General features: G+C 39.7%; 3 protein-coding genes across 16 annotated transcripts in view; 1 reads left to right on the forward strand and 2 right to left on the reverse strand.

Annotated features, from left to right (window-relative positions):
* Positions 1–9993, reverse strand: part of LOC106513066 (transketolase) — a 13413-nt gene extending 3420 nt beyond the window's left edge. The window contains exons 1-9 of the mRNA XM_014001714.1: positions 9504–9993; positions 8595–8712; positions 8406–8519; positions 8058–8155; positions 3857–4048; positions 2802–2920; positions 2029–2225; positions 1780–1944; positions 1523–1679 (exon numbers count right to left, since the gene is read on the reverse strand). Coding sequence (XP_013857168.1) covers positions 1523–1679; positions 1780–1944; positions 2029–2225; positions 2802–2920; positions 3857–4048; positions 8058–8155; positions 8406–8519; positions 8595–8712; positions 9504–9610 — 1267 coding nt within the window. The 5' untranslated portion in view covers positions 9611–9993. The remainder of the gene's footprint in view (positions 1–1522; positions 1680–1779; positions 1945–2028; positions 2226–2801; positions 2921–3856; positions 4049–8057; positions 8156–8405; positions 8520–8594; positions 8713–9503) is intronic.
* A 3249-nt stretch (positions 9994–13242) lies between these two features.
* Positions 13243–21152, reverse strand: dcp1a (decapping mRNA 1A). The gene is made up of 9 exons (XM_014001715.1): positions 20819–21152; positions 20459–20499; positions 19310–19437; positions 17401–17467; positions 16931–17060; positions 16749–16841; positions 15500–16081; positions 14131–14349; positions 13243–13765 (listed from the first exon to the last, which is right to left on the reverse strand). Exons 1-9 carry the CDS (start codon positions 20948–20950, stop codon positions 13685–13687), a joined length of 1473 nt encoding a protein of 490 aa, XP_013857169.1. The 5' UTR covers positions 20951–21152; the 3' UTR covers positions 13243–13684.
* Positions 21153–21839: 687 nt separating this feature from the next.
* The window catches only part of cacna1db (calcium channel, voltage-dependent, L type, alpha 1D subunit, b), a 75787-nt gene continuing 74859 nt past the window's right edge, over positions 21840–22767 (forward strand). For 10 of the 14 annotated variants that reach the window (XM_014001716.1, XM_014001718.1, XM_014001725.1 and 7 more), the window contains exon 1: positions 21841–22242. In XM_014001716.1, the coding sequence (XP_013857170.1) occupies positions 22209–22242 (34 nt within the window). In that variant the 5' untranslated portion in view covers positions 21841–22208. Of the gene's footprint in view, positions 22243–22767 lie in introns of all 14 variants that reach the window. The other 4 variants (XM_014001721.1, XM_014001723.1, XM_014001724.1 and 1 more) reach the window with 2 other exon arrangements.

Here is a 22767-nt window from a genome sequence, read left to right on the forward strand (position 1 = left end):
ACACACACACACACACACACACACACACACACACACACACACACACACACACACACACACACACACTCATACAATAACTTTAATGTAATAGATATCTGCATCCATTGGATGTTGTGTTTGGAATCACCTGCTTCGTTTTAAGGTGGTAAAACAAATTGCTTGTATTTATTCCTTTCTACACTTTACAGATTTTTTTTTTTCTGCACTCCACCTGTTTAATCTGTGCGCGCTCCGGCGGGGTGACAATCATTTTAGTCGCGCTTTGGAGTGCGCGCGCATTCGGCCGTGAGTCGTCGCGCTATGACCGCAGGAGAAACGAGGTCCAGACTGATTTTAGTGCGTCCCACCTGAGCACTGACTTCACCTGCACTGACAGTCGCCTCGCTGCGTGGAAATGAATGGAGAGCGAGCGACGTCGCCTCCCGTGTGTCGAGCCCTTCACACATGCCGCGGCGCACGCTCCTCCCGCAGCAGGCAGTGTGGTCGGTCGGTCGGTATCCGACCGGAGGACGTGCCGTCACGTAAACATGTAAACAGTTCGGCGTTCATTTTCACACACCTGAACCAGGCCTGGATAAGTTTTTTCCCCTCTTCATTTGCGCTCTCAGCCTCGCTGCTTCCCGCTTCCTCTGTTTTGACTCCAGCCGGTTACATCATCAAAAAGAATTGCGTGGTTGGCCGGTAGACTACAGATCTCTATCATAGGACAAATTTATATCGTTTCTACTGTATATCATTTATATCGCGCATTCCTACTAAACACTGTCCAAAAGTAGTGGAATGCTAGCCAAAAGTGCTAGCTAAAAGTAACTGGTTATAAGCTAAAAGCAACATATCTCTAGCTAGAGCTAGCTAATTTATAGTAGCAAAATGGTAGCTAGAAGCTAAAAGCAATAAAAGGCTACGTAAAACTTAGAACTGTCTAAAAGTAATGGAATGCTAGCCAAAAGTGCTAGCTAAAACTAACAAAACGCTGGTTAAAGGCTAAAAGCAGCTGAATTCTAGCTAAAGCTACCTAAAAATCATTGTAGCAATGTGTTAACTAGAACCTAAAAGTAACAAAAGACCAACTAAAAGTTAAAAATTAGCAATGCTAGCTAAAGGTAGCAAGTGGCTAAAAGAAGTCAAACACTGGTCAAAAGCTAAAAGCGGCTGATGTCTAGCTTAAAGTAGCAAAAGGCTAGCCAAAAGTAGCAGAGCAGCAGTTCAAAGCTAACCGAAGCATGTATGCTGAGTTCAAAACAAGGTTTTCAAGGAATTAAAAGATTTTATTGTATCTCTATGAGAAAAAATATTTTTTACAAGTTAAATATTTTGAAAATTATAAATGTAGCATAAACCAAAAAATTATGGCTTCTAACACCTGAGTAGGCTGAACATTTTGATACATGAAAGGCTAAAATAGAATAAAGTCTGCTGAAGTAATTGCATTACAAAAACAAACAAAAAAACATGAAAAACAAAACTGAATTCTGAATCAGCATTCACGCCATCAAATATAAGGACTCTGAGTGTAACTGACCGATGGAGACGCCGCAGTGCGAGCCACACAGGTTGATGTTGCTCTCGGAGATGGCGGCCATGCGCAGCTGGTCATAGGCTCGAGTGAAGAAGGTGGCGAAGGTGCTGGCAAACACCACGTTTCGGTCTCGAACGGCACACCCGACCGCCACGCTCACCTGCAGGAGAGAGACGAGACCCAGCCCTCGTTAAAACCTTTCCCCGAGTCTCTGTCTTACAGTTAATGCAGCTCTCTACAACCTCGCCCGTCCTTCCTACCATGTTCTGCTCTGCGATGTAGCACTCCACGTAGCGGTTGGGGTGCTCGTTTTTAAAGAGCTCAGAGAAGGTTGAGTTCTTGGTGTCTCCATCCAGAACCACCACGCGCTCGTTGTAACGGCCCAGTTTGGCCAGAGCCGCGCCGTACGCCTTCCTGGTAGCAATCTGGGTGAACAGAGAGGAACATAAACATTTCCTCAGAGGACGGATGCAGACAGCACGGGTACTGTGAGTTAGCAGGGGCCTCGCCTTGTCTCCGGGTTTGTAGCTGGGTGCGTTGGGCATGCGGATGTTGCGGAGGCTGACGGGCGACGCGTCCTCGCTGGGCTGGGCAGGATAGAGGCGTTTGTTGCAGCTGACGATGCGGCTCTGCAGCTCCCTGATCACGCCGTCGGACACGTCTTTGGGCAGAGTTTTGCCATGCCAGCCCATCTTATCCTCCGCCGCTGAGAGACGCAAAAAATTTATTGTCAGAGTCAAAAAAAAAAATCTTCTGGAACCCGGGGGATTAACGGTGCGCCTGGGGGATATTAAGGAGGCATTTACGCACTCAAAACAATCCAAATTCCTTTCAATGTCCTGCATAAACTTTTCTCTTTATGTTTAGGAGAGCGGGCAAAAAGTAAGCCCATCCAGCTGTCCAAATCCAAACAAGCTTCTGCTTGAGAAGGTCACCACAAACCCACAGACGTCAGGTCAGAGGTTACGACCAAAGGGACTCAAAGTTTGGTTTTGCAGCTTTCACATTCACGCTTAGCTGCCCCCAACGGTTGTCTTTGTGTCTTTTTCTTTCTTTTTCACACACATGTGGACGCACACACTTGGGCTCATAATTATCACAACATGATCAGATGGTGCCGGTGCTGGGAGTGTATCTTACATTCTGAGGGATTATGCAGCTGCACAAGAGAAAACACTAAAGCACCTCCGGGAGTTTTTGAAAGTTTAACAACTGAGCAGTTCACATCTTTTAATCTCTGTCGATGTTCCCGTTCAGTAAGCCACCGTGTGGTTGTTTTTACCTGAAATACCTTTCCCCTTTATGGTCTTGGCGATGATGGCGAGTGGCTGATGGCAGGACTGATTCAGAACCTTACACAGCTCCTCCACACTGTGACCGTCCACAATGATGGCATGCCAGCTGCGAAAAAAAATAAAAGAAAGTCACAAAAGTTTACATACATTTTTCTTCCAAGGGGTCCAGATTTTGACATCTGTCAAAGTGTTCTTGATTATTGGTTTTCCAAGTTTTTGAAATGTCATTCAAAGTTTTTCTTTGGACTTAGGATGCTTTTTGCTAGGAATGCACAATATATAAGTATTGATATCGGTATCGGCCGATGTTGCGTCATTTTTTAGAATATCGTATCGGTCCAAAATGTAAAACTGGGCAGATATTAACGTCCGATATTGATTTCTCACTTTTTCGCTTTGTGTTTCTGTTTTGGGAGGGGAGATGGTTGGTTGAGCTGCATCTGTTTGACCAGGATAGTGATATTGATGCTGCGCAGCCAAGAATAACTAAAGTAGAGCCATGTCAGAGATCTGGTCGTTTATTTACCGTGTCAAAAACAAAAAAAAAAACCCAAGTGTGTTTGTGCATATATGTATGATATAACTTGTGTGTTTGTTTAATATATTGGTAAATATCGGTTATAACATCAATAATTATACCGGATATCGATATTGGCTGAAATTTTCATATCAGTTCATCCCTACTTTTAGCCATAATGGTCGGTGTAAGGACTGAACCGACAATTGGTAAAAGAAAAATGATTGAAGTTCATAGAAAAACATTGAAAATCCTTCAAAAACCTGGGGAATAAAAAACAACAACAAGAAATGACAAAATGAGGGATGACAAGACTTTTACACAGTACTGTCAACTTTAAACACTTTAAATATTTTCTATATTACCAAAATAATATATAATTGATGATATCATTGATATATTAATGCAACAAATTCTAAAATATTAGTAGCATGAAAGTAAACATTTGCAACTTTATTAAAGACAGTATTTCTGAAACAATATTTCAAATATTGTATTTTAAACGCACGCCACCCCCCTCCTCACCCAAAAGCCTCACAGCGGCGCTGGTACTTCTCCACATGGTGCTGCAGTGGAGTTGGATCGCTCTGGCCCAGACGGTTGATGTCTAAGATGGCCACCAGGTTGTCCAGCTGATAGTAGGAGGCGAAGGCCATGGCCTCCCACACCGAGCCCTCCGACAGCTCCCCATCTCCCAGCAGGCAGAACACCTGGTAGCTGCACACACACACAAACAGGTTAGTAAATGCAGAGCTCACAGATTAACGCAAGGATCGTTTTTCCTCATCAGTTTCACTTTCATTTTTCACACATCTTCTCATCCTCTGAAATCGGACTCTCGGGCCCAGACGCACACCAGTGGATCTCCCACTCCCCCACCATTCTCAGCTGTTGCTCCTGTGCTGTAACGTCTTCTGACAGCTTTCCAGATAAACACATTTAAACCGGAAAACAGGCCGACACATACATTAAAGGCACGCATTCCAATCACAAACTCGTAACACACTCGTAACATGTGGCACAGACGGAAAAGAACAGAGGAGGAGAGGAAAGTTATGAGACATTCCAGAGAGAAGGAAATTAATAAAAAAGGTTTGAAAAACGGATTTAGGACCGGAGAGAAAATCCGCCTGAAAAGCTGAAAGTGTAGCTTCTGAAATGTGTCTTTGTTTAACATAAAACCCCACAACATGCAACCAGATGTAAAAACTCTCACATGAAAAGATATTTTTAAAAGAAATTGTGTTAGACATCGAACATTTAACTCTGTGAAGAAGATAGTTTGTGTTATTTCACCGTGTAAGATCATGAGTTAACTGTGTGAAAAGGACACGGTGAGTGCATAAAAACTGAACTCATTTCAGGTTTGTGTGGACAACTTTACAGTCTTACAACATAAAATCGACTTTTTCCTATTTTTTGACTGCATATTAAGTATTTTCCAGACATTGCTAAATCTGTTTGGGATAACAGAAGCAGGTTTTTCTTATTAGGTTTCATTAAATATAATGATAACAGAAATGTAATTTTCACAGAACTCTTCAGATGTCTGCTGATTTCCAGATGTTTGTAATGTAACAAAGAACTTATGTACAGAAAATGTCTTAATTCTGGTTTTTATTAGGGATCAAAGCTTTCTGAACAGTACTGTTTAGAAAAAAATAAAGGAGCAGTTTTCTAAAAGCTGCGATTATCTGCGGTAAACATTAAGACACATGCAAAAGTGCAGCTATGGGAGCCCCTGTAAACAGAAAATAACAGATTGAAATAAGATCCTGTCTCTTCTCCAAACACCCCAAATTCAGTGTACGGCTGGAGTTACACCATTACGTTCTGCCAACACCAGAAAACTGACAAAATAAAACAAGATTGGAGTAAATACTCTCTGTGATGAGATCAATCTGTGAAGAAGCCGGAGGGTAGAAGTGCTTTTGTTTGATCCGATAATCTCAGGCTTCAGGTTCTGCAGCTCTGCAACGAAGCAGAACCGGTCGGTTACTTTCAGCCTCGTCTTCATCGTTGCTGCTGAACTCTTCGGACAAATTCATCCATGTGTCGCATCTTGACCTCATCTGATCTCCAGTTGTTCGTTTGTTGTTTCGACACAAATTCTGTGGAACTTTCTGCTTCCTTCTAAACTAAATAATTGAGCCGATCCTGCAGTTTAGACTCAGTGTGCTTTAGAGGTAATGAAGCAGTTGCCTCAGATTCTGTTATAAAACCAGCAATGCAACTCTGCGCAGCGAATTAGCCCAACACTCTCTTCAGAAGAAACGGCACAATTCTATATTTCGTACTGATTACAAGTCTGATGCAATGTGCGTACTCAAATGCAACTAAAGCGCAGCGTCATTTTATTTATTTTTCTCTGGATAAGAGATGAAGCGAGTAGGTGAGGCGGAGAGACGTTGGAGCCAGTGTGCTCTTGCATGTGTGATTATTAGAGCAGAAACAATCGAGCGCACGCAGAACGCAGAGAGCAGCTTGGGCTGAAAATACGACTCTTCTTCACCGCCTGGTTCCCTCTCTGCTGAGACAGGGTTCCTGCAATTTAAGCCAAGTTAAATTTAAGACTTTAAGACTTTTTAGTGCCAAGTTAAATTAAATTTAAGACCAATTTCATAATTAACACAAATAACAAAAAATATAAAAACTGTCAGAAACTCATGAATCAAAGTATTTTTGGTTGAAGTATTCAAATGTTGCTAATAGACCAATTGTTTTTATCCATATCTAACTATAACAGAAACGTTCTTAGCAGTCAGTTTCAAACTTAATTTAATTTCTGGAAATCCTTTAACAACCCAAAATTTAAAGTTTTAGGACCCACAGTGGGGTCTTAACCCCAATTTGCTGTAGATGAAACCTTACAGTACCTGTGACATCAAGTTTTTGTAAGAAAAGTGAATGCATTTTTGGAATAACAACATTATTGACATATTACAAAACAAATTTCACATTGCTCCGATGGACAGTTTGCATGTGAATTAACCGGAAGTGATGTCAAAGGGGAATGTCAGCATGTGAATATTTAAAAAAATAAATGTTACCAATTACTTTAATATTTGAGATGAATTACAAATCATCCTACTTACAATGTGTTAACATTTGAAAGACATCTGAAAGATTGATTTAAGACATTTTAAAGGAGACCAATTATGGGTCCTAGAAATGTTTATGGTATGTCTGTGGGCTATCCAGACCATGTTCATTCAATTTAATGCACAAAATAATTCTCAGATAAAATTTCCCATTTTCTAGTTCTGCCTGCTCTGACTTGCGTTCAGAAGAGCTGTTTATGTTAATGAGCTCTGTTGGTAACGCCCTCCAAAAATCTGTTGACATTAACTCCGCCCTCCAAAGCCAGCATTTACTTTAGCATGGCTAATAATAGCAGAAGCTCCGTTGTACAACCATATGAGACCCAGAGGCAGAGTCGTGGTCGTAGCATCTTCTTTTTTTCCTCCCCCTCCTCTGCTCTGCGCTCTCTCTGCATGCTGTTACCAGAGCAGGGAGCAGCAGCGGTCAAAATACCTCAGAAACTCGAACAAATAGGCTTTAACAAGGCTTTAATAAGTTAAACAGTAGAGGTACATGAGAAAACGTGTTCATAATGAATGAAAATAAATAATTAAATTATGTCCGTGCCGGTCTCGAACCCTAGTCTCCCACTCTCTGGTCCAACACTCTACCCATTATTGGAGGCTTGTTGTGAAATGAGCTGCGCATTGCACAACAACACGGTGACGGCTTTTTATACTGAAGAGGTGGAGTCTCACCCGGGGTTTGCTAGGTAAGGAGCTGAACGCAGGTTCCGGTGGGTTGTCGTACGGCTTGTGACATCACAAAATTTCGTTGTCGTTAATATACATTAAAAATACATTTACTTACAGTAAATATGGCCCTGGGTGCATTTCTTTGGTCCTAGGACTGTTTTTTAAGAAGTACATACCCAAAGTTGAGTAAAAAACCTTTAAAAAGTGAATTCTGCATAATAGGTCCCCTTTAAGGCCAATTAAGGCCTTTTTTTGGACTGATGAATTCAATTACTTTAAGACTTTTTAAGGATCTCCTGGAACACTGTGAGAGCAACAAACTCAACCGCTTTACTGATCCGATCTGTCCTCAAAAAATGTCTCCATTTTTGTTTAGGAAAAAATAAAAATAAAAGAATTTAGCACACGTGTGTTTGTATCCTCCTACATGCGTGGATTGCATTTTGTTTTTCTGCTACAGGCCACAAAGCTGCGTTGGTCTTTGTCAGTGAAATCCACTGTATTCTTTCTGGATCACAGTGGAACAAAGGAAACATGAGTGGAGCGATTCAAAGCAGCTCCATACAGCTGAAAGGTTGTCACAACAGAAGCACAATGGGCTTGTTTGTATGTAGTTTTAATAGCTTTTATCTGTTTACGTCTAAATTAAATTATTTAATATGATTTCGTCTCAGCCTCCCTTTATTCCATCAAATGTGCTCTCGTCTTTGATGTAAAGGTAACACAGATAAAACCACTAAACGTCCCCACAGACCAACCTGGCTGTCAGGGAAGATCTGATCCAAAGCTCCTGGCTGAAATGTCACGTCTGCACGGCTCACCGCAGCCAACGTTAAGTCATGCATAATTTCAGATGTTCTCCCTGAGTGCAGAAGCACCGACCGGCTGCTGTGCTTCTGCAGAACTTTAAACGTTTTATCTTCTCTGCGTGTGGTCTGAGTGGACGTTACCTGGCCTTGTCGAAGTATTTGCCAGTGTAGGCCATCCCGCAGGCGGCCCCCAGCCCCTGACCCAGGGATCCAGTGGCCACGTCCACAAACTGCTGCTTCTGTTAGCATGAACACAGATTTATATTTCACCCTTTAGACTAGAGAGAATCCAATGGGTCAGACAGCAGAATCTGACAAATTTTAGTTCACAACACTTTTGCTACAATTGGATTTTTGTACAAAATATAACCATGTTGAACTTTTTTAAAGTGCAGTAAAATCATGGTGATTTGTGAAACATATCAAAATCTAAACAAAAGTGAGTATTAATCATTTCAATGTATTCTGATGTGACTTCTGTCACCTCACCGGCACTGGGTGTCCTTCCAGGATGGAGTCGACCTTTCGGAGGTTCAGAAGCTCGCTCTCCTTCAGGAAGCCCACCTCTGCCCAGATGGCATACAGAGCAGGAGCTGCGTGACCCTGAGGAGGTCAAAGGTTAAAGTTTACACCCACTTGTTAAAGACGACCTTCCACAAAGACATGTGCGTGCGTTACCTTAGAGAGGATGAAGCGATCATTGTTGGGGTTCCGCGGCTCGTCGGGTCGATACTTCATGGAGTGGAAGAAGAGCACGGACAGGATCTCTGCCACGCTGCAACATGATGTGGGGTGACTGCAAGGACGAGAGCAGAACTGAAAATATCAGAAGTTAAACAAAAAAAAAATAAAAATAAAAATCACCAAATGTGTTCTGCATGTCTGAAGAGCCAGACTGGAAAAGAGTCAAGTTACAAAGATCCAACAGCTTAGTCTGACTGTCAGATTGAGTCGTATTAAGAAGGTTGAGTCATTTCAATCTACAGTTAAACTGGATAAACTTCTAATAATTTGACACATGATAATGTTTTCATATTTATCTTGTCTTCATTCTTGAAGATAAGCTGCAAACACTAGAATTAGACCACTATGAAGATGCTTTTGTCCTGAAATAAAGCTTGGAAAGCAGTGGGGGAAAATGGGGAGAATGGGGCACTTCTGCAAATTTTTCCATTTTTCTTTGATTTTCTCAAGTGAACCATAGTTTGTTTATTTATTTATTTTTTGTTTACATCTTGTGTGACTTGTTCCGGGCAGTTCAGATTCAGATGTGAATACTAGAAATTAGAAGAAACGTCTCCAACTGGACCCGCTTTGCTCAAGTGTGTAAATTACACAGAGATTATAGAGACTAATTACATTTACACACAACTAATACATACAGTGTTGCTGTTTTAATTAAAACAATCAGGACCTGCTGACTGCTGACTCGTGTTCAGTTAGACCTCACATCTGGATGGATGTGCATTCTTGACTTCACATTAACTATTTTTATTAAAAGCTCTTTCAGGAAACAAGAGGAGCACGAAGCTTGAAATAAAACTGGTTCCCTGCAGAGTAACGACCCAACAGCCCCTCTCATCTCACCCGCTGCCCGCTGCAGTGGTCGCCCTGATGGAGTTGATCCGGAGGCGCGTGGCGATGTTCCTGAGCGCCTGCACCGTCTGCTGGTCCGGTTTGTGGTAGTCTTCCATCTGGCCAGAGAGAGGGGAGAGAGGAGGAAAAGGAAGGGAAAAAAAAAAAAAAGCACCCGAGGTGGTTAAAACTGAGGAAAGAGTTAAACGCTCCCCGGTCTGCTGCCCCGAGAATATAGGAGGAGGAGGAGGATGAGTTTGGAGAAGAAGGTGATGACAGGAAAGCAGCGTTGTTTAGGGCAGAGAGGTGAAGAGAGGGAGGGCGGGGCTTACGAGGAAAGCCTATGAATGTGGGCGATCCGGGGCTGCGGGGAGACAACTCAGCAGCCAATAAAGTTTGGACTGAGAGCAGAGGCACGACGAGGCTCAGCAGCCTTCAGCTTCAAACGTTCAGCAAAGTACCTAGCATCACTAGAAAACATGCATGTCGCCCGCCACCTTCCATACATGCAGGGGTTCTACACCCTGTTGAAGAATGAATGAATGAATGAATGAATGAATGAATGAATGAATGAATGAATGAATGAATGAATGAATGAATGAAGTCATCATTTAGGACAAACCTGGAAAATCAAGTTGTGCACAGTCTCATGAGGTCTCACACTCCAGAGTGTTGTGAATCAACTCAGCTACGTCAAATTACAGTTTTGTATAAAAGTACCTCAAAGTGATACTAGAAAGTACAAGTACCATAAAATCACTTTGGTTAAAGTTAAAAAGTACATTCCTCATAAAATTTACTCAAGCATTAAGAGTAAAAGTGAGCGGTTAGAATTTAATGATCATGATGACTGTAATGTTATTTTAAAATAATGTTGAAAATGCTGGTATGCACTAGTCTACCTGCTTTAGCTGCATAAATTCACTCTATCCAGGAGGCGCCATATGTCTGGATAGGCTTTTTTTTTGAACGATGACAAGATGGAATGAAAACAAGACAAAATGAATCAAAAGTAATGAATCCATTTTAAAATTTACGGAATAGAAAGTACAGATAACTGTGTGAAAATGTAAAGAGTAGAAGTAAAAAGTTGAATGAAAATTAAGCAGTCCAGTAAAGTACAGATAACCAAAGTTTCTACTTAAAAGGAGAAATATTCTTTTAAATCCTTCTTTTTCACATTTAAATCATTCAGCTGGGCTCTATATAAAGTGGAACTGCAATGCTTTGGTCTTATTGTAACTCCACAAGCCCCTCTTTCTGAGGTGTGTCTCAGATCAACTCGTTTTGATGCTGTCTCTTTAAATCCAAACAAAATGCTTCACACCCCGCCCCCCTCCAGCTTCCAGACCGGTCCATTTCAATTTGATAGAGGGGTTTACGACTATTTAGTGGAGCAGAAACTTTGCATTTACAAATGAAAAGATGATTTATGTTTTAATATTTACTGTTACTTTAATTCTAATATTATTGCTCCAATTGACGTCACATAGCAATATACTGTTTCTGTGGATTCATGCATGCATCTGCTGCTGCTACACATGAATTTCCCCACGCGGGACAATAAATGCCTATTCTATTCTATTCTATTCTATTCTATTCTATTCTATTCTATTCTATTCTATTCTATTCTGTCAACAAGGGAAGCCTTGTCCATCCAGCCTTACATGTTGGAGCCAGAGTCTGACCCAGAACCAGAGGAGAATCATGAAGACCACCAAATTGTAGTTGGTAAGTCCAGACCTTATTTGGTAGTTTTGTTGCAAATACTGTGGCGTAGTAGTTCAGAAAACATCATAGAAAAGAGAAAACTTGGGGTTGAACAGGGTTGAAAAATTTGACCCAAAAATAATATAAAGATATCTACACAGCATCTGCACGCCTAGAGACTCCAAGTACACAACAAAATACATTTAACGGCATGATACGTCCCCTTTAAGTAAAGTATTTGTACTTTGTAACTTTACACCTCTGTCAAATGAGAGCCCAGTATCTGTAAAATTAAATGACTGAAACATTTTCATGTGTTGACTGATGTTGATTAATCAGCTGTGGATCCAATGAAAACCTTTGAGTTTCAGTCAAACCTCTGGTGGCTCAGTAGATATTTTGCTAACAGAGTGGATGTAGAGCCAGGGATTACTTTCAGTGACCCTCCCTCCACTGTTTAACACTTTCTTTCATCTGTGACAAGCTAAAACTGAACATGTCAGTCCTTTAGAGGTACTTTATATTTAATCTGGTTTCTTACTGTACTGAAACGTGACATTATTTCTTCTTATTTAAGTTTCAATGAACAAAAGCAACAAAGAGTGAAATTTACTGCACAGAATGGATGACTGTAAATATATTTAGTGCAACTGAAGGCAGATAGTGACATCTGGTGGTAAATCCATCACAGAGCAGCATCTTTCTGTATTGAAAATGATGAGATTAATAATATAAGATTAATAATACACTTTAGTCAGAATGTTTCAACAGCAAAAAGCAAAAATATAACCGCTAATTTTCAGACATAAATCACCCATTGAGGAAAAAAATAAAACAGTTTTCAGCTTTGAAACTCATTCACAGCTGAAAGAAATCCAAACAAACATTTTTCCTTTTTTTAAATCTTTAATATCACAAAATATTATTAAATTGGCCAAAATATGCATCATGACTAACCAAAAAAAAAAAAAAAAAAAAAAATGCTGTGAATTTTAACAGCTCACCCAAAATTCATAAGTGTGGCCAACTGGATAAATAAAATAACCTTAAAATCTTAATGATAAATTCATTATTTTCTTTTTTTTTTAATCCATCATTGAATTTTCACTGGACACCTGCCAAGTGTCGGATCTTTAATACGTTTTTCACACGGCACTAAAGTCATCAGATTTACCTCTTGGCTGCACACCTCTTCACATTCTGCATTTAAACTTTCCTGTTTGACCAAACGAAAATAACCGTTTCTGTATTAAAGTTTGTGAAACGCTTCGTTCTAAATCACTCAGAGGATTTTTACGTGCTCTAGTGCTGAAGTGTTGCACATGATATGAAAACAAATGTGCTTTTTCTAGCTTTCACTGCAGATTATGTGCTGCAGTAACCTTTTACTGCAAAATAAAACAAATATATATAATGATGTCATATTTGTGATTTAGAACTAAAACAGAAATGTGAATGGTGGTTGTTTAAATTTGTTTACAGGGCAGACTGAGTAAATCAGACCGAAGCTGTTGAAAAATCAGCTCCAGGTTTAATTTTTTTTCATAATTTTACGTTAAAAAAAAAAGACTTACCGGTAATGTAAACAGGAAGTCTATCATTTACATGATACTTAAATGTATAGATCATCTCTTAAAGTTTACACAAGCTTAGCTCTGCACCATTATCAAATAGTCCTAAAGCAGGTTTTCATCTATTGCACGAGCCCCTCCAAGAACGTCAGGTACTGTGAGCTCAGCTGGTGGAGGAAACAAAACGCACCAAAAAAAAACAACAATAAAAAAACTAAAGATAATACTGAAATTTAAAAAATGAAGGAAAATATACAGAAATAATACAAAAAATATAAATATATCGGTTTTTTGCACTCAAGATGCATGAATGTGTCCCAGTCTGAAACATTACAAGAAATCCAGCTTCTAAATATTATTATTTTTTATCTGTAAGTGTCTTTTTAGAAAGAAAACAGTTCTCAGACAAAGAAAAAAGTTTTCAAAAGCAAAATTTCTCAAAAAAAATGAATACTTATTAAGAGGTAAAAAAAAATCATTTAGACATCAAAAAAGTAAAGATGTCACAGTTTGGGTGTATTGTCAGTGTTCCCAGGAGAACTCCTAGAAGATGTGTTCTGAGTAATAAAAAGGAGCATCTAAGTTTCACAGCAGATAAATTACCATCCAACAGTCAGAGTTTTTCACTTGACCTCCACCAATAAGTGGTCAGCAGTTGAACCGCAATCATCAAGTTTTCAAAGCTCTGCCCAGTAATCCACAGAGACGTTTAATCTGATCTTTGCTCCCACAGTCGCTCTCCTTTGACGTAATCAGAGAAATCCAGGGCGACGGGAGCCAGGACATCTTCACGAGTCAACAGAGTCCAGCTCATAATAATCCTGAAGAGATGTGGTGTGGTGTGTCACAAACCTCTGTGGTCACACAAACGTGTCTGAAGCCCTGAACTGGTCTGCGCTGGTCCAGGTCCGACTACAACTTCACGTTGCCGAGGTCCTTGGACAGACTCTGCAGGTAAGCATCGTGAATGACACTGAGGAAGTCTGGGTCGTTCTGGACCAGGAAGAAATACATGAGAACGAACAGATATTTCAATTTAAGCTTTTTTTTTTTTTGGAAACACAAAAGTTGAAAAAAAACTACAAATACTTTGATTAATAAGGAAGCAGTGGTTTGTTTTTCTGTGATATTAATAGTCAAATCCTCAGAGCAGCATCTCACTGGGTGACTCAAGTTGACAAGAAAACAGGATTTTTTTAGTTGCAAACTCTGAATTCTGAAGCAAACTGTGTCTGGAGCGGCCATTCTTTAAAAACTGACCTATTATTGTGTGAACAGCTCTCAAAGGTGTATTAATTATAAGAAGTTATTAATGAACTTCTTCCAGCAGCAGCTCTGTGGTCTGCTGCTATTTGTACCTTGATGAGATGTATCAGAGTCTCCTGCAGCTGTGCTTTACTGCAGGGGCCTGACGGAGACTCTGCAGCTCGTCCAGAGGCAGCAGGTGGCTCAGGGGGAGCAGAGGGAGCCACCGGTGCTGTTACGGGTTTATTAACCGTCTGCTGGAAGGCGCTGGGTGAAAGAAGTACTGAAATCCCTGACCCTGGAACAGCAAGACCTGGACTCATGGGAACAGCCTGAGAAAAGAAAGGAAAGAGATTTTAAAAAAAGTTATGAGAAAATATCATTTGTTTTCTGTATGTGTTTCAGTATACATCTTGTTTCACAATTTTTGTTCTATTGCAACAATTTAGATGTCAAAACATTGAGCTCCTTCAGGACATTCTTTCTATGACTTCTGTTACTTTTTAAGATCATTAGCTTTTTCTGCCATGTTTTTTCCTCATTAAAATGAATGAAGCAGTTTCCAACATCCTTAAAACGCTTTCAAATGTTCATAAATCTTTACTGCACTTTTACGTTTTGTTCTAGTTCTGCTTCTTAATTCCTCTGTACTAATTTCAGCTTCCTTCGGCTTATTTGACAGTCCAATTAGAGCTTCTTTAGCCATCATTCTGACTTGCTATTCTCCTGCTAATTTAAGCTTTTATTGTTTCGTTTAGCCGCTTTGCTGTTTTTTTTAGCTACGTTTCAGCTAATATTTGCTATTTCAGCTAAATTCTTTTTTGTTATAATAATTTTTATTCAATTTTACTTCCTAATGCTTAGATCAGCAAACATGCACTTTGTTTCTTTGTGCTAATTTCAGCTACTTTTTAAAGCTATTTTTAGGATAGTTTTAGCCTTTTTTTAAGCTATTCAGCAAAAATCTTGCAGCATCAAACATTCAAGCACATCAGTCATTACATAAATAATAAACAGCGGCAACTGTACATGGTTTTTCTGGTACTGAAACACTGACTTAATGACTGAGTTCGACTCATTTTGCACACACCCCTCGGATCATGAGTCTGTCGACTGTTTTTTTCCTGTAATTTCACATTTTTCTGCACGGTAGTTTTATTTTCATTTTTGATCTAATTTCATCTTGATAGTCTGGTTCAGTAATGATTATTCTTACTATTATTTTGATCTATGTTTATTTTTTATTGTTACTATCTTTAATTCTATTATTATTGCTACAGCTGATAATGTCACATAGCAATACACTGTTTCTGTGGATTGATGTACATTTCTGTTGCTGTTGCTACACCTGAATTTTCCCGAGCGGGACAATAAACGCTGTTTCTATTCTATTCAAACTGCATTTTTGCAGGAAATGCAAAGTTTCTAGTATGAACTACGTATCCAAGAGACTGGTGAAGGTGCCAACAGAGCTCAACTCACAGGGATCGGTTTAATCATGGTGGGAAGTTGGGAGAAAACATCCATCTTGGGTTCTTGGAAGCTGTGAGGTGGAACCAGCGTGCTTGGCAGGAAGCTGGGTGCGAGGATGGGTTTGTGGATACCTGAACTCACAGAGGACGCTGCTGGTTTGAGTGTGGTGACCATCTCCTGCCCTAAAAAGCTCGTAGGAGCAGCTGGAGATGACGTAGACCCAGGAGGAGCGGTGAGGATCTCCGTGTCAGCTGAAGGCATCATAAGAGGGGAGACGGCGCACTGAGACTTTGGTTCTGGCCTGGAGACTACCGACTGGAAAACGGGACTGGGATTCATCACAAAGGGAGACGGGATTAGAACGGGGACTTGTTGCTGGCTGGAGACGGGATCCTGGGCCGAGAACTGAGACGTGACAAAAGCACTTTGGTGGGCTGCAGAAGGAAATGTTTGTTTCTGGATGTAGGCTGAAGGGAAGTGGTTGGAAGCAGCGGTGACCTGTGCAGGCTTGGTCATCACAGGAGGGTCTTTAGGAAGAGAAGAACCAAAGAGCTCCTCGACCGTGATCTGTTTCACCCCCGTATGAGCGCTCTGTTCAGTAAAAAGAACGACAGTGTCAGAAGACAATATAACTGACTCAAAAAAAAAACAAACAACAACAACGGGCCTCATGCAAGAACCGTTCGTACGCAGATTTGTTCTTAAGTTGTGCGTACGAGTGATTTAGGAGAATCTGTGGCATTCAATTTTTCTCGTATTCTTAAATTTTCTTCAGATACGAACAAAATTCACAAGTGGTCCAGACCTGTTGTGTATTTTATGAGCAGTGAGTCTGCTGTTATCAGACAGATTTTTCTCACTAATAACTTTAGATTTCATTAGTTTGAAGATATTTCGAGTTGAAAATAAATCACACTCTATTATTATGTTAACAATAGGCTATTCTGTTTGACCTGGAATTAGATTCTAAATGTAACGACATAAATTGCATAAATGCACGAGCAGCTGATACACATTCATCAGTTTACGTTCCTCATTTACACACTTTTCCTGAAGATAGAAGAGTTTGTTGAATCTGACGTGGCATGTTCGTACGAACCCTTCATACGAACAAAAGTAAGAGAAATTTAGGATAAGAATATGAACATGTTCTTGCATACGGCCCAATGTTCACACTGAAGTGTCTTTGAAGTCTGTCCACGTCTCCATGTTTAAGTGTAGAAAAGGACAAAACAAACAAAAACAATTGTTCAAATACCTCAGGTGGTTGTGTGTTCTGTGCACGTTGTGTAACATCACTGACTGTTTTCACGCTCGCCTCTGTTGAAACCCTCGTTTCTCTTGCCATGCCCTTTCAAAACACAAATGAGTTTTTAAATTTCTAATAAAATTTGTAGTTTTGTTAACATTTTTTTAAAACAACAAGCTGTGTGTTCTTACTCTTTGGTAGTCCTCCTTGGCTTTGCTGAGCAGCTCCATGATGTCGATGGACCGCGGCTCTGCGACTCCGTTGGTTCGACCCGACTCTGGGGTCTTTCTCTGGGCATGGTCTGCCTCTTGCTTCACAATCCTGGAGGAGATTTAAGTAGAAATAAAGCTACCGTACCTTTTTAAACCCGATGCATACAAATAAGAATCAGGTTTATTGGCCAAGTATGTTGACACACACAAGGAATTTGTTTCCAGCCGTTTGTGTCTCTCTAGTATTAACAAGATACTTTACATATAATTTACACAAAATACACAGAAAGATCCACATTTTACTTCACTAAACCAAGACATATCTGTGCTGCTTGCTTTACAGTGTTATTCATAAAAACAATATAACAGTATGCAGAGTAAAATATAGAACAAACAGCAGATAATCTCATCTTTTCACAGATACTGTGTAAATGTGTTGACCTACTTACTTGACCATCAGCTGAGCAATGCGTTGACAATCTCTCTTATCATAAAACCATATGCTGTAGATCCCCACTGTTAGGAGACAAAATAAAAAACTAAATTGTCAACAGAAAAAAACACACCAAATATAACTCTTCAATTTCTTAAAAAAAAAAACAACAACAACAATAAAATAACCACCTTATTTTAGAGTATTTTTAGAAACTATTATTGATTTCTACTTTCAAAGCAGTAGCACAACAGAATTAATTTGTTTAAAAAAATATCTATTTCTACCAAGAAAAAAAAAAAAAGATAATCACACTCTGAAGTCAAGCAAAAACATGATCACTAAAAGAATGCTAAATGAAAAATAAAATGTAAACAAACAGCAGCTTGCAAGATTTCTTTAAAACAAAAGCGAGCGGCTGTGTCACATTTGTGTGCGACAGAACCACTGGTGTGTTTAACGTCCCTCAGGAGGCTGCTGTTACCTGGCAACTTAAGTGTTCGCCTCTCTGAAGCATCTACTGCTACCAAAGGGAATACAGAACGGTGTAAACAAGTGTGTTTCTCTCCAACTAGATCCTCAAAGTCTAAACACACCCTCAAGCAGAAAGCTCACCAACACTCAGACTGATTCATTACTTCCTCGGAAGGAGGAGTCTTCCAACTTTCTCACCTGAGCTTCTCTCACTTCAAACATCGCAAATAGGACTTCTTCTTCCAACTGTCACACCTTCACAGCAGCAAAACTGCAGGCGACAGTCAAAACTGCCTTCTGAGAACTAGTTTTCAAATGGACTGTGTGAGGGACCAGCACAAACAATCTGATGGGGCAGAAACCAGGAGAGGATCCCAGCAGAAACTAATTTTTGTGGGACAGTTTTGAGAAGGGACAGCGTTCTGGAGCCTGTGAGTGCAGCCTGAGGAATACAGTTAAACAGTAGCTTACTAAACACTTGCGCGCCACAAGAAATCTCTCGGCAGCAAATAATTTTAAGGAACCATGGTATCAGCGCACGCGCTCAAGTGAAGCTACTAGAGAAGAGGCTTTGACTGGAATACCAAAAAGACCGTTCCTCATCATGTCCTCGATACCAGCCAGGCTGGTGTGCAAGCCAAATCCAAAAGGGGAGCAGTCGACTCTAACGTTGACCCTGGCCATGCTGTTTTTCCTCATAAGCAAACAAATGGGAAAGCAATCCAACTCCTTGTTCGTTGCACTAATGAAACTGCTCTTTAGACTTCTAATCGATTATCTCGGTGGCAGCGCTGTCAGCTACTTTTTGAAGATTTGAAGAATTTCGTGCCGTTTTTATTTTACCGTATGGTGCTGGAGGACATCACTAACATAACTTACTATAGTTAGATTATCAATCAGAGCCCCGACTCTCTGACTGTTGCCTGAATGCAGAAGGATAATGGTTTCCAAGTCAAGCTGAAGTTGCTGTCTGGCCAATCTGGGCCATGAGCTCCAAAGCGTTCCTGCTTAACGCCGTAAGACGTCAAAATGACTTCAAGCAGTATGGAAAAGAGATGTTTCACCAAACACTGGAGAGCTGTTTCTCTGCAATCTTCACAGGTATGATCATATTTATGTGCGTGCTTGTTGTGACTGTTAGTAAAACTGTAAACACTGACTAATGTAGATCAAGGTTTGTGAACCCATTGAGCACATGCTTTGCTAAATATCGTATTAAAGATGATCACTTTCATCATTTAAGTCTAATTTTGCCTGGTAAGAAATCTCATCGTTGAGAAATTTAGACTGCAAGTATAAAATAAAAGTGACTGGCAACTAGTCTCTAACATTTAATAACAAAGAAAATGATCGACATCAACAATACATAAATAAGAGCACTGCTGAGATTTGTTAAAGCAGTCACAGAAAACCTCTCTTTTTTGTGTATTTATTTCTCCGTAAACACTCACAGTTGCCATTTCTGTAGAGCAAGAAGGGATCCTGCAGCTGAAACTCCAGGTCCTTATTTATCGGCTCCACAAGGTTCTCTGTACTCAGTCGGTTCATGATGGTGAAGCCATGATGAGGAGAGGCAGACCTTCAAAGACACAGAGTGGACTAATATGACTCAATAGATCACAATAAAGTTTGTTTTGGGTATTCCATTTTTGGTATACTTCAATAAAATATTAATCATAAGTTGTGAAAATTTAGAATTTAAATTAAATCAGGAAAATAAAATTTTTTAATAAAGACTATGTGTAAGGAAAATAAGAAAAATCACACAAGTTTATATTTTGTAAATAGTTCATGTTTAAACTAGGGGTGTAAGAAAATATCGATATACTGAAATATCGCGATATTTCATTTCCCGATACTGTATCGATATTCTAAAGCCCTGTATCGATTTTTTATTAAAGGTTTAAAATGTCAACTTTCCTGCCAGCCGTTCATTTTTATGTTGTAGTTCAGCCTCTTGACCACTAGTTGGCAGCAGTGAGCCAGCCAGTTGGCTCCTCCACCTCTTGAGTTAGAGGCTATTGTTAAGTGTTGGGTGACGATATTATAAAGCAATATTAAAAACAAAAAGCTGCAAAAAATATATTTTCAAACTATTTATTGGCAAATTTAGTCTAATAATTGAAAACATGGATGAAATATGAAACAAATAAAATAAAACACATACAAAGCAGAAGACAGCTAAACGTATCAAAAGCATGTCTATATAATATTAGAATTTCCTGAGACAATGAATTTTGGTTTTTCTTTTACCAGTAAGAGATTTTTATCTAACAGAATTTTTGGACAAAAAAATCGCAATATATCGCCTTGCTTACAGTATCGCAATATTTCAGGATATATCGTATCGTGACCCCTCTGTCATGATATGTATCGTATCGCCAAATTCTTGCCAATACACAGCTCTAGTTTAAACGTTCTCTTCTCAACTTATAGCTGGTTTTGACAACATTTAACTTTAAGAAAATCTTGAGTCACGCGATGATTGTTTACAGACTGCGGCCTGCGCACGTGCGCATAACGTCATGAAACCTAACACCGAACTGATAAACAACCTTCATGTTCTCCGGTTAAACTCGCTCCCAGCGTCCTGAGCTTACCTCGAATAAACAAACAGGGTTCCCTCGATTTCGGTCTTCTCCTGCAACAAAAAGCGACATCACAATCACTGTCAGACGAAAACAACAGCCGCTAAACAATTTGCGACTAGAGTGAGCTTTTCTAGCTAGCAAGCTCCAGTTTCAATTAGCAGTTTCGGTTTTATTAAGATCAACAAGCAAATAACGAAACTGCGATTAAATACATGTTCGACAATGTTAGCCTAAAAACGTTTTACAGATTCTGATGATTTACTTTGGACCTGTGTTGAAAAGAGGCGCTAAATCAATGTAGCTAAACTGCTGACTCTCTCGGCTGAGTGTTTCGGGAGGTTTTATTTTCTGTCATAATTCCACACTTACCCATTCGTTCGCTTTGGAGTTAAAGTTGTAAAGAGCTACTTGACCAGTAACGTCAAGTAATTGGTTTATGTACGGATCTTGTCTCTGCAGAGCTGCTAGGCTCATCAGATGTCCAGCATTTATCATCTCCATCTTTTTTTTTTTAGTATGATTGTTTTGCTCCCGGACGGACGGATTTCTGCAAACACTTATAGCTTCCGCCGTCACCGGAAGTTGCAGCACTTAAAAAACTTCCCTGGAGAATTTTTATTCCGCAGGGTTACAACTTGAACTAAACTAAACTAAACTAAACTAAAATTAAATTAAATTAAATTAAATTAAATTAAATTAACTTTGTTGAAGAATGCATACACGCACGCACGCACGCACGCACGCACGCACGCACGCACGCACACACACACACACACACACACACAAGGCACTAAAGGTCACTTTTAGAATCCATGTTTGTTTGTTTGCACAAAATAACAAAGTTGGATGGGGTAAAAAAAAAGTCCAGTTCATCCCACAGGTGGGGCTACAAGTCAGGGCTCTGCTTTTATATTCCCTGCTTATAGTGCACTGGTCATGTTGAAATAAAAAAATGACCTTCCTCAAATTGTTGCCACAAAGTTCAAAGCTTAAAAAATGTCCAAATGTCTTGGTACGCTGAAGCATTACACATCACAAAAACCTATTACCCAAATTCTGACTAAAACTCTTAAATTCAACAATTACAGCTGTGGCCAAACACTTTTTATCCAGTTTGAGCTTATACCGTTATATGCATGTTGTTTGGCCACATTCAGCTGTGTTTTAAACTAAAAAATGAGAGAGATTTAGATATCTAATCCAGGAGCGTCCAACCCTGGTCCTGTATGTTTTGTGTCCCTGCTCCAACAGTGATTGGATTAACTCTTCATATTCAACAGAAGCTTGTTAATTACCCATTTATTCAAATCAGGTGTGTTGGATCAGATAAACCTTTAAAAGATGGAGGAAAGCACTAATCTAATTTGACAGCAGCCGAACTAAACCCAATAACCAAACCACAAAATACAAAAGCTCCAGCTACTCAAACATAAAAAAGCAACATGCAATGAAACATTACACCTTTCAGCAAAGTAAACCTTATAATGGCATTTGTTTGTAAAGAATACTTTAATTTATATCTGTTTATTATTTGGCTCCATGAGTTGAGGTTTCTGCCTCTGCTCACTGAACAAGGATTATAATCGGAGGATTACGCGCTGCAGTAAAACTGCTTTATCCTCCCCAGTGCTGGCACAGGTAATCCAATCACTGCTAACCTTCCATCAGAGCACCGAGACACTCATTTCCTCTGAACTGGCTGAAGAGCGAGCACAAAAAGGCACGGTGATGAGGCCCCGGAGGAGAGCCAGGTGACAGAATGCCATTTATTATCAGGGGAAGAGCCCTGAAGGGTAAGTCCAAAAAATCTGCTGGGTTTTATCCTTCAGCTAAAGACAAAGCAAGGTCAGAGATTTAATCAGCAGAAATAATTAATAATTAACTTGTCAGCATTTTTTTGCTTGGTAACTTATGACTCACCATCAAGGCATTTTCATTTCAGAATCATTTGCTCAGTTTTTAACAAAAACATTTTCAGTTTCTTGAAGCACTTTCATGCAGAAAAGGGACAAAGTTGTTGCCATTTTAGTAAGTTTGAGTATATGATGCTTGAGATCTCACTTCCAGATTGTGTTGTGAATATATTGCTGCATATCTGTAAAATGTGCTGCATTTGAACCGTTTTTATGTTGTTTTGATTAGCCATGGCGTTCATTTTGTATTGCGTTGACTTCAAAAGTTAACCAGCACCTCTACATCTCATTTCCTGAATGTTTCATTAAACTGTGTCCAGTGGGTCATGAGATATTTTGCTAACAGACAGTAAAATGCAAACATAATATTGTTGTTTCAGCTTCTTTAGTTATTCCTTTAAACAC

The sequence above is a fragment of the Austrofundulus limnaeus genome, unplaced genomic scaffold, assembly GCF_001266775.1.
Source record: "Austrofundulus limnaeus strain Quisiro unplaced genomic scaffold, Austrofundulus_limnaeus-1.0 Scaffold10, whole genome shotgun sequence".
Taxonomy (NCBI): domain Eukaryota; kingdom Metazoa; phylum Chordata; class Actinopteri; order Cyprinodontiformes; family Rivulidae; genus Austrofundulus; species Austrofundulus limnaeus.